The sequence below is a fragment of the Thunnus albacares genome, chromosome 8 (assembly GCF_914725855.1).
Source record: "Thunnus albacares chromosome 8, fThuAlb1.1, whole genome shotgun sequence".
NCBI classification, from domain to species: domain Eukaryota; kingdom Metazoa; phylum Chordata; class Actinopteri; order Scombriformes; family Scombridae; genus Thunnus; species Thunnus albacares.
The window spans coordinates 17,851,328-17,862,763 of NC_058113.1; the positions used below are offsets into that span (position 1 = coordinate 17,851,328).

Here is an 11,436-nt window from a genome sequence, read left to right on the forward strand (position 1 = left end):
ACAAATTCTTTCACACTTACCTAATTAGTCATTATGTTGTGTTAATTAGTGAGTTAAAATAATAAAATAGTAAAACAAACAATCATACTGTTCTGCGAGACTTTAATTTCCTTCACCTGTTTTTCTCCTCAGTCTTCTGACTCTAATCAACTCCCTCTGCGCTTTTTTACTCTAGTCAGTAGTTCTCAATCACATTCTACAGTCTTAATAGCTTTCTGTCTCATGATGTACAGGTGTTAATTAGATCAACCTTGCATATAAGCAACAGAGTTGAGAACCGGGGCTCATAAACTCCTCATGAGTTTATTCTAGATATTTCTACATAAGTTTCTACAGAACTGAATGCATGGAGTTAGATCATGGGTCAGATTATCTTGTTTGTAGATTTTGGATGGCTGACAGAAATTATTATAGCAGTAACAGATGAATTCTGTTTTTAGGGGGTTATGGTGGTAGAAACATGTGGAGACAGCATGACAAATGAGGTGCAGACACCTGCAGAGAGGAGTTTATAATCAAATGTGGTAGCAGTGTGGGGTACAAGCTGTAGAAGGGGCTGCAGTATTAGAATAAACACACAGCAAGTCACTGCGTCACTTAACCTGCAGGTGGAGGGGGTAAACAACCTCAGTGGACATGCTGACACCATTAACCTGCATCTGTGGAGGCTACAGCGCTGCTGATGAGCTGGGATTGGCATCAGGTGTGATAACTGATTAACTCCAGCTGCAGGCAATTTTCTCCCTGATGTCTTCTCCTTGTGTATTTGGCTTTGTGGTGCTGCAGGGCATCACTGGCTGTCTGGCCTGGTGGCACAGCTGTTAAGCTGTGGATTGGTCATGCTGATTAAGTGCTTCCTGTTTATTTTCCTGTGGGTGCATTTGACCAACTGGACATAGTTATAGAGATGGCTGGTTTTCCCTGGATTAGTAAAACCACAGTTTCCCAGTTGATGCATACTTTAGCAAGGCAACCATTCTCAGTTTAACCTCCAGAATGACTCGATTGTCGATGGAAAACTCAAGCAGTAGTGCATTTGGTGTAAACCGATGCAGAGCAATGTCAGACAGACTGGTAGGAGTGACATTGGTCTGTTTTAACCTTCATTGTTCCTGTGCTCTTTACGCCAATCAGCTTAATCAGAAAAAGAAACGTGCTGATGGTAGATAAGAGATACCAAAGACACACTTGCCTACGCATAGCTTATGATAGGAGTGTGTTTGTATGAATGTGTGTGACCTGGCTAGGGGTGACATTGTTGCTACTTCAGGTACAATTTTACGCAGGGCAGCGTATTAAAGTGCGTATTTAAACATACTGTGTGTGTGTGTGTGTGTGTGTGTCCAAAAGTGTTAATGCGCATGTGCAAATGAAAAGGGGAGTTTCAGGTATAAAAGGCTTTTCCAGAAAATTTATTCTGTTTCTAACCATTGTGTCTGTGTGTGAGAGAGAGGGAGAATAACAGGGTGTGTGTTTAGGACTGGAAAGTAACTGAAGGCCAAAATTCCGGGGGTGAAGAAGGATCGAGTGGTCTGGACCTCCATCGATTTAGGAGAGCAGTCCCCTGTCACACCAGCAACCATGAGTAACAAGGTAGGACACCCAGCAGATTAGCTGGTGGCCATGCAGTTTAATTATCACTGGTTGTGGGAGAAGGTAGACAAATCTTTTGTGAAGTAAAAAAAAGTGTTTCTTTTTGCTGCAGCATGTTAGAGGTTTGAACAGATAAGAGTTATCTTAAGTTAAGTTATATTAAACAGTAGTCATTGCTGCAAGTTGCAGTCTCCAGACACACTAAATGAAAAAGGTTCAGCAATATTTATTTTCCCAGTCAGAGTAAAGAAACAGAGTAGAAGGTTTTAATATTGTTTTCTGATCCAATCCTGTATCAAAACCTTTTTATTCTTATTTTAGCATGAAAGCACTGTCTGGATGATGAGTATGAAATGTTTAAACTCTACTGGGACTCAAGAAATATCTATGAACTTTAAACCTTCTATAATTAGCACAGCATGAGACCTTCGAATTGCTTTAGGTAGCTCAGTTTAATTTTACAACCTAAGACTGGGCCTTACTTTACTGTCACTTTAATTTACCTAATTAATTTATTTTCTCTAGCTCATCTTACCTTTACAGAGACTACTGTCTGTTAGATTTATGTGTAAAGTTTGTTTTTCTCATAAAAGTTGTTATAATTTCAGTCAGCCACTAAAGGTAATTCCATTAATGTCAGTGAATCACTTAATCAATCCAGCCAATCATTTAATTGAACAATATTTGATGAGCTGCTGTTAATAAATGTAGTTGTATACAATTTCAGCCACTTACTTTATTTTTAAGATACCAGAGTTTCACTCTATAATGTATTGACAATACATGTATAATGTCACACAAAATAAGGTTGTTATCTCCACAAACCAGAAGTGTTTATGTAGATGAGTTCTCAAATATTTTAATTTCATGAGCTGTTGGCGTGATCATTCATACATAATACATAATGCAAACAGTACATATGTCAAGATTTAAAACTACAAATCTACAAGCATTTTTAAAAAGTACATTTTATTTTACTTTAATATCTATATTGTCGCAAATATTTATAATTATGACAAATAAAAGCTACAGGACAGAGATTTCCCTGCATGCATATATGCATTCATATAAATATTTTTCCTATTATTTTCCTGAGTTTAGGACACTTATAACATGTTCGAGATGGATGGACAGGATAAGAAGAAGAAGAAAAAGGCGAAGAAGACCGAAAAACTGGAGGGCATGAAGAAAGAAATGGACATAGTAAGTAAAGACAGAATTAACTGATGAAAATTAGTAGAGTAGGAAGAGAAAATTGTATTGAGTGGTGAGACGAGTATTATGTCATGTTAATTCATTGCACAGTATTTAGTTGTATGTGCTGGCTATCTATGTTTAGATTTCATCAACTAACTTTTTTTTTTTTTTTTTATTGCTGTAACATGACAACCTATTATTTACAGCTGATAGAATAGAGTTGCCAAGTGGTGTGAATATGTTATGTACGGTGAGGAAAAGTAAGAAGGAAGGCTTGTATTCCATCCTCGAATATATATTTTTTTCATATACTCCTGAGCAAATGGCCATGAATGAGGGGGTTGTTTGATAAAACAACTATGAATAAATCACCTTGATTCACCCAGATTTACCCTTTTTAAAAATGTGCTGAATCAGTGATGTCTCCTCCTGCAGGACGACCATGAAATTACAATTGAAGAACTGGAATTGAGATACACCACCAATGTTACCAAGGTATGACTTTTCTTCTGTAATTACTAATGACAGTGTCCCATTATTCTTCTTAAATGTTTGTTTTAATTCACGTCTTTTTTCTACCCATACTGTATGTATCACCCCCATTTTTCTCCTCTGCCTGGGTCCATTGGATTTCAAATCAATGGTGTTCCATAGTTAGTTTTAATAATAATAATAATAATAATAATAATAATAATAATAATAATAATAATAATAATAATAATAATAATAATAATTTTTATTATTATTATTATTCAAACAGTACGTTTTTCATCTGGTTTTCTGTTCTCCATCCACAGGGTTTGACCACCACCTTTGCCCGTCAGGTCTTTGAGAGAGACGGTCCTAATGAACTGAAGCCTCCTAAAGGAACTCCAGAGTATGTGAAGTTTGCCAGGCAGTTGGCTGGAGGACTGCAGTGTCTGATGTGGGTCGCAGCTTGCATCTGCTTCATTGCCTTTGGAATTGAACTCTCAAGAGGGAACCTCACCAGCTTTGATGATGTGAGTTATATTTCCATTGACAGTATTACTGCTCTAGTGCACCATGGAAAATGATTAGAAAATGTTGAACAGAGAAACGGGAGGAGAGCAATGAAAACCAGTCATTACTAGCTATCTGTTCTGATGGTAATATCTTCTCTCTCACTCCAGCTGTACTTGGCCATCACCCTAATTGCTGTCGTCGTGGTAACTGGGTGCTTTGGTTACTACCAAGAGTTCAAGAGTACCAACATCATTGCCAGCTTTAAGAATTTGGTGCCACAGGTAAGCTACACAAGATGAAAAGAGTGCAACTCAATGTCAACACACAGTTAGAATTTAAGAATAATGGCTTTCTCTCTATTTTTCATCTTCTCAGTATCCATTTATACATGCCCACCTGCAGTCATGACATTTCTTTTCGTCTCTTTCCTTTATTTGCTCCCTTACCGACCCTCTCGTTTCCCTCTTTCATTTGGCATCTTTCCTCATGAGTTAATCCCTTCACTTTTGCTAATCTAACTTTTCTAACCTTCAAAAATAGCAAGCCCTAGTGATCCGTGATGGCCAGAAGAACCAGATCAATGCCTACGAGTTGGTTGTGGGGGATTTGGTGGAAATCAAAGGAGGAGACAGAGTCCCTGCTGACATTCGCATCATTACTGCTCAGGGCTGCAAGGTAGAACACACACATATATACTGTACATCCATACTGTACATAAGGAAGAAAGTTAGGGCACCTGCTAAAACCTTCTCACCTTCTATTATTGTGTCCAAATATGTAAAACTAATTCAAGCAGACAACAAAATAATTAATAATTTTATCATGTTTAAGGGACAAACGGAACCCAATCCATTATCACACACATTCCCTTTCAATCACATTTTATCATGTGGACATATAATCAATGTTTCAATGTATTTTGTGCCAGGTGGACAACTCATCTTTAACAGGGGAATCTGAACCGCAGACCAGGAGTCCAGAGTTTACCCATGAGAATCCACTGGAGACCAGAAACATTGCTTTCTTCTCTACCACCTGTCTGGAAGGTACAGTAGATCATGCAGTACTTACTCTACTCTTGTCAGTTTTTACTTGTATTTATTTTTTATTTTGGGATAAGGTCAAGTAGAGCTCAAGTTTTAACTAAATACTCCCTTCCTATCCTCTTCAGGTGTAGCTACAGGTGTGATCATTAGCACAGGTGATCGTACCATCATCGGTCGGATTGCCAGCTTGGCCAGCGGTGTTGGCAACGAGAAGACACCCATTGCCATCGAAATTGAACATTTTGTGGATATCATCGCTGGTCTTGCCATCTTTTTTGGGTTTACCTTCTTTGTGGTCGCCATGTTCATCGGCTATGCCTTCCTGGAGGCGATGATCTTCTTCATGGCCATTGTGGTGGCGTATGTGCCAGAGGGACTGCTTGCTACAGTTACTGTGAGTTACTGCAACAACTTTGAATTTCTATCTGTATAACATGTTTATGGTATCTGGTTTGCATAAGTCTGCACTGTACTGTCATTCTGTAACAACATGTGTTTCTCTGAACAGGTATGTCTGTCTCTAACTGCTAAACGACTGGCCAGAAAGAACTGTGTTGTGAAGAACTTGGAAGCTGTGGAGACACTAGGTTAGTATACCAGATATGAGTAGCTTTGTTGGCACAGTCTTTTTTTGTTTTATTTGTTTTTTTTTCTGTTTTTTTTTCTATTATAGCATGCATATGAATATAATGTATATGTAACCTTTAATCCGTGTGTGTTAAGGCTCCACTTCAGTGATCTGCTCTGATAAGACGGGCACCCTGACCCAGAACAGGATGACTGTAGCTCATCTCTGGTTTGACAACCACATCCATGCTGCTGATACCACTGAAGATCAGTCAGGTAAACAGATTAAAGTTAATCATTAAGTATATACTGTAGATGTTAGCTATAATAAGCTAGCTTGTGGTTTGGTATTAAAACTAAGTGATTTTAAAAGGTCGGATAATGTTTTACATCTGGGTAATTCTCTGTTAATCCTGTGACTGTGTGGTGTCCAGGTCAGAGTTTTGACCAGTCATCAGAGACATGGCGTTCCCTGGCGAGAATTGCTACCCTGTGTAACAGAGCTACATTCAGACCTGATCAGGAAGGAGTGCCTATCCCTAAGGTACAAATTCACTGTTGCAATGTATTACAACATTCTGCGTCTGTCTTAATTATCCTGCACTGTAACTCTTTGATGTCTTCAAATGCTCAAACATAAACTAACTCCTGCTACATTCTGTTACTCTTGTGTGTCTTATTGTGTCGCACACACAGAGGCTTGTGGTTGGAGACGCATCAGAGACTGCACTGCTGAAGTTCACAGAGCTCACCGTGGGGAACATTATGGACTACCGTAATCGCTTCAAAAAAGTAGTGGAAGTGCCCTTCAACTCCACTAACAAGTTCCAGGTCAGAGCAGGAAGCCTTGTTATACCCTTATGATCAGTTGTTTCATTGTATATAAGCAGAAGAGTGGGCACATTACTACTTTTTTATATTTTATCATTAGCGGGACCATATGGAGTGTTCTACTTTGACTTTAATGTCCAACTTCATTCAGCCTCTTATCAACTATCCTTCTTCCCTCCAGCTGTCTATCCATGAACTGGAGGATCCCCTGGACCTGCGCTACCTGTTGGTGATGAAGGGAGCACCAGAACGTATTTTGGAGCGCTGCTCTACCATTTTGTTAAAAGGCCAGGAGCTGCCTCTTGATGAGCAGGGGAAAGAAGCTTTCCAGACAGCCTACATGGACCTGGGAGGACTGGGAGAAAGAGTTCTGGGTTAGAGAACACTTCTTATGTTTTTTTTGTTTTTTTTTAAAACATACTGTAAGAAAAAGCGATCTGAGTGTTGTGTGACAGCCTTCTTTAATTATTGGTACATAGTGATATCCATTGTGACACACAATATATTGCCTCTTGTGTGTTTTTTAACCATCCTCTCCCCCCTTCCAGGTTTCTGCCATCTCTATCTGAATGAGAAAGAGTTTCCTCGTGGCTATCGGTTTGACAGCGATGACATGAATTTCCCCACCTCAGGACTGTGCTTTGCTGGCCTCATTTCAATGATTGATCCTCCAAGAGCCACTGTACCTGACGCAGTGATGAAATGTCGTACTGCTGGTATCAGGGTGTGTCCACATTTTTCACACATGCGGCTAGTTTGGACTGGTTTTGAACTCTGAAAAATACAAGCAGTTACTTTAGTCATGCAGAATTTAAATAAAAATAAAAATAAAAGAGGCTGCATTTGCATTTGGTGGCTTAGTGTCTTTTTGTATTCTGTCTAATAATTTGTTTTTTGTATCTTGAAACTTCAGGTTGTCATGGTGACCGGAGACCATCCAATTACAGCACGGGCGATAGCAGCTAATGTTGGTATCATCTCAGAAGGCAGTGAAACGGTGGAAGATATTGCCCAGAGGAAACGCATACCTGTCGAACAAGTTAACAAGAGGTACTGCTGTCCACGCTTTGACTAATGCTCATCTCTGTGTCAGAAACTGGCCGTCCATCCATTCCAGTTCAATCTAATGTTTATTTCTTACTGTATAACTACAACTTAGTTACAACATTCTGAGAGACTGACTTGCCTGTTTTTTTTCTGTATGCATGCATATTTCTGTCTATTCATTGCATGTACTGTAACTCTGTCTATCACTGTCTTGTCTGTGTGCAGGGAAGCCCGTGCCTGTGTGATCAGTGGTGGTCAACTGAAAGACATGAGCAGTGAGGAGTTAGATGATGCACTGAAGAACCATCCCGAGATGGTGTTTGCAAGAACGTCCCCTCAGCAGAAACTGATCATTGTGGAGAGTTGTCAACGTCTGGTACAGTTAATACACACACAAACACACCTTTACTACCTGTGCCCTCTTAACCCTTCAACTAATGATTGAATTCAGTTGATAATTTTAAAAGTTATGTGCATCTGAAGCAAGTTTCCTACACATATAATTTAAAAGTATCAATATAAACACTGTAAATCTAATATCTTATTTCAACGTGGTCCCCTGAGAGGATGGAGTATGAAGAGGCAGCAGGGGAGGAGATATATGCATGTGATCAAACTACATTTTCAGGCTTCTGAGAGATGTTCTCATCTTTCATCCCCCCAGGGCTCCATTGTAGCTGTAACAGGTGACGGCGTGAATGACTCTCCGGCTCTTAAAAAGGCTGACATCGGCGTCGCCATGGGGATTGCTGGGTCAGATGCTGCCAAGAACGCCGCAGACATGATTCTGCTGGATGACAACTTTGCGTCTATTGTCACTGGAGTGGAGCAGGGTGAGATTTAAAGAAGGGAACAATATGCCACATGGATAGTATGATGATGTCAAAGTAAATTAGCTGGATTATTACAGTTATCATTAATGAATTTGAAGTAAAACAATAAATAGAATGTTTATTTGTTTTTTTTTTTGTTTTTTTTTATCTTGGTGGTTATTATACTATATACACATGAAAGTGAAAAGAGTCTGTTATTTCCAGTTTGGGACCATGTTGGAAATAAGAGTTTTCACTTTAACATGTTATCCTTTAGGATTTTTTTGTTTTTTTCCCCCCGTGTCTGCAGTCCATAAAATCAATCAATCAGTATGAAGTCATTTGTTTGTACATGTATCCCTGTGTGTCTGTAGGTCGTCTTATCTTTGACAATCTGAAGAAGTCTATTGCCTACACTCTGACCAAGAACATTCCTGAGCTGACTCCATATCTGATCTACATCACTGTCAGCGTGCCTCTTCCTCTGGGCTGCATCACCATCCTCTTCATCGAGCTGGCCACAGACATTGTGAGTAATTAAGTCATTAGTACCAGTTCAGCAAGAAAATCAATGGTCACTACATTCTCTATTTATTATAATTATAGGTGGTGATTATGTCTAATATTTGTCTGCATTTCACAGTGATACGTACCTTATCCTACGCGACGGGTGATCTGGTGACATTATTAATATTGTAGGCAGTATATATTGTTTACTTCTGTCTCTCCCCTGTAGTTCCCCTCTGTGTCTCTGGCTTATGAGAAAGCAGAGAGTGACATCATGCACCTGAAGCCAAGAAACCCTCGTCGTGATCGTCTGGTAAATGAAGCACTGGCTGTCTACTCTTACTTCCAGATAGGTGAGACTTTGTGTGTGTGTGTGTGTGTTGGTCAACAAAGCATGTATACTTATAATATCTATATATCTATCTGAAGTAATATATTATTTACTTCATGTGGACACAAAATAGACGAATCTAAAAGTTACCTGAACATATCTCTAGTTCAGTACTTAACCAGACAGATTTCTTCCTTCAATGCCACTAATGGAGTGAACCTTTGGAAGAGTGTTAGCCACTTCTTCCGAAAAAGAGCTAGAGTGATATACCACTTCATTATAAAAGACCCTTTTGATCTGTGTTTCATTTCTCCTTTCTGTGTTTTAGGAGCCATCCAGTCCTTTGCAGGTTTTACAGATTATTTCACAGCCATGGCACAGGAAGGCTGGTTTCCACTCTTGTGTGTTGGCCTGCGTTCTCAGTGGGAGGATGTTAAACTTCAAGACTTGCAGGACAGCTACGGACAAGAATGGGTTAGTATGGACTTTAGATCCCTTCCTTTGGACCCTTTTGTCTCTTTTGGGTCTCCTCCTACAGAAAGTGGTTGGGTCAAGGGCATATTTGTATTTTTGCGAGTATAGAAACCAAATAACTCCTCCCTTATGTTGTCTCCTCTACAACAGACCTTCACTCAGAGGTTGTACCAGGAGTACACCTGCTACACTGTGTTTTTTGTCAGTATAGAGATCTGTCAGATCTCAGATGTGCTGATCAGGAAGACTCGACGTCTCTCTGTGTTCCAGCAAGGCTTCTTCAGGTTGGTAAAGACCCATCCCTGATGATCACTAGGCTTATAGCATTAACATTTACAGGCCTAATTCTGTTTCTGTATCAGGGTTTCACTAACACCTACTTTCAACATTTTAAATAGCCCAAGTTAGCTACTTTTGCAGTGTTAAATATTTTAAGTGGTTCTTTAGCAAGTGAAACGAGATACAAACTGCGTACAGCTCCTTTTTAATGAGCAGGTCACAAAGGTATCAGGGAACCAAACCATTAACTGCTTTAAACACCTTAGACATATTTTTTGATCTATGAATGTTGAATAAATTGAGTCTCAAAAAATTGCAATTTTGTTATTTCATGCATTAATTTGCAAATAGAGGCATACAGTATTTTGTTTTTGTAAATCTATTTTATATTGAAACATTTAAATCTGAACTTACCTGCTTCTAACTCTAAGAGTGTTTATCTGTGCAGGAACCGTGTCCTAGTTACGGCCATAGTCTTCCAGCTTTGCTTGGGTAATCTGCTTTGTTACTGCCCTGGGATGCCCAATATGTTCAATTTCATGCCTATCAGGTAAAAACCTCACACAATTTCATTCAGATGGTCATCATCTGAAAATAAAGCTCAGGATGGAAAATGTGAAATTTTAATTAAAACATCATAAATGTAGAAATTACTTCTCTACTACAATCATATTTATGGTCCATATTCTATTTTTTTTAAATGCCAAACAAGCTGTGGCCTGTGGTCTCATGTCACATATTGTTTTCTCTCCAGGGTCCAGTGGTGGTTTGTTCCTCTTCCTTATGGTATTCTAATCTTTGTCTATGATGAGATCAGGAAGTTAGGAGTCAGAAGACATCCAGGAAGTAAGAAAAGATTCCTTATGCTTCCTTCTAACCATTTAACATCCATTCATCAATAATCATCATCATCTCTTAATCTATCCAGTATTCATTAATCAATGGCCCGTTCTCTCTCAGGTTGGTGGGATCAGGAGTTGTACTACTGAGCGGAGAAACTCTTCTATCCATCCACATGCATGCACAGAATGCTGCAGACCTGGAGGATCTTACTTGATTCAACATTCATCTATTTTACTTTGTGATCTATGTATTTATATCTTAACCTGTCTTTTAATATGAACAAAATAATATTCAAGAGTCTGGTAAAATCCTTTTTAACGAAGAAACAATCATTTCTGAAAGTCATCAGTGAATAATTCATGCAGACTTGTTGTGTTCCAGCTCTTTGGTTGTGGCTGCACTGTATTTGTACTAATAAAGACTTTAAGACTGTTGATGACCACAAATCAATAACAAGTAGCTAGTTTTCTGTATTCTCTATTACTGAAGGTTTTATCTCAACTCAACATGAGTTTACAGTTCACTTTCTTTACCAAAAAACACACTTGTAATCCTTGAATTCACATATGCCATTGTATTTAAATGTTGCACTTCATGTGATTTGCTCTGGACAAGAGTTTATCTCTGTTGTCCAGTTTAAGTGCAGAATTTCTTCCCTGTTAAAGAAGAGCCTGGTTCCTCACATAATCTGCAGTGTTTGCAAAAAGAGCAAATTTCAAAGAGGATTTTGATTGTATTCTTTAAACAGTTAATCAATGCATTATATTTGTCTACAATTTGATTAACTGATATTGATATGATACAAAATATGTAAATGTGGATCTAAATGGATTCAGTCAAAAATAATTACACCTAGTCAAGTCACTGCTTCAAAGAATTACACCTAAATGCAAAACTCTTGCAAAAACTTGTTTCAAGTGAAGAC

At 38.7% G+C, this 11,436-nt stretch overlaps 1 protein-coding gene across 4 annotated transcripts; it reads left to right on the plus strand.

Annotated features, from left to right (window-relative positions):
* The first annotated feature begins 337 nt into the window (after nt 1-337).
* LOC122987110 (potassium-transporting ATPase alpha chain 1) lies at nt 338-10,945 on the plus strand. Of its 4 annotated transcripts, XM_044358766.1 has the most exons (26): nt 757-1,074; nt 1,351-1,388; nt 1,479-1,593; nt 2,695-2,796; nt 3,226-3,285; nt 3,588-3,791; nt 3,942-4,055; nt 4,315-4,449; nt 4,703-4,820; nt 4,946-5,214; nt 5,329-5,407; nt 5,544-5,663; nt 5,822-5,931; nt 6,084-6,218; nt 6,400-6,592; nt 6,767-6,942; nt 7,132-7,268; nt 7,491-7,641; nt 7,930-8,098; nt 8,452-8,606; nt 8,814-8,937; nt 9,244-9,389; nt 9,540-9,673; nt 10,117-10,218; nt 10,423-10,514; nt 10,629-10,945. In XM_044358766.1, exons 3-26 carry the CDS (start codon nt 1,582-1,584, stop codon nt 10,655-10,657), a joined length of 3,066 nt encoding a protein of 1,021 aa, XP_044214701.1. In that variant the 5' UTR covers nt 757-1,074; nt 1,351-1,388; nt 1,479-1,581; the 3' UTR covers nt 10,658-10,945. The 4 variants fall into 4 exon arrangements, with proteins under 4 accessions (XP_044214704.1, XP_044214701.1, XP_044214700.1 ...); XM_044358769.1 differs by lacking the exons at nt 757-1,074; nt 1,351-1,388 and adding an exon at nt 338-703; XM_044358765.1 differs by lacking the exon at nt 1,351-1,388.
* The last annotated feature ends 491 nt before the right edge of the window (nt 10,946-11,436 follow it).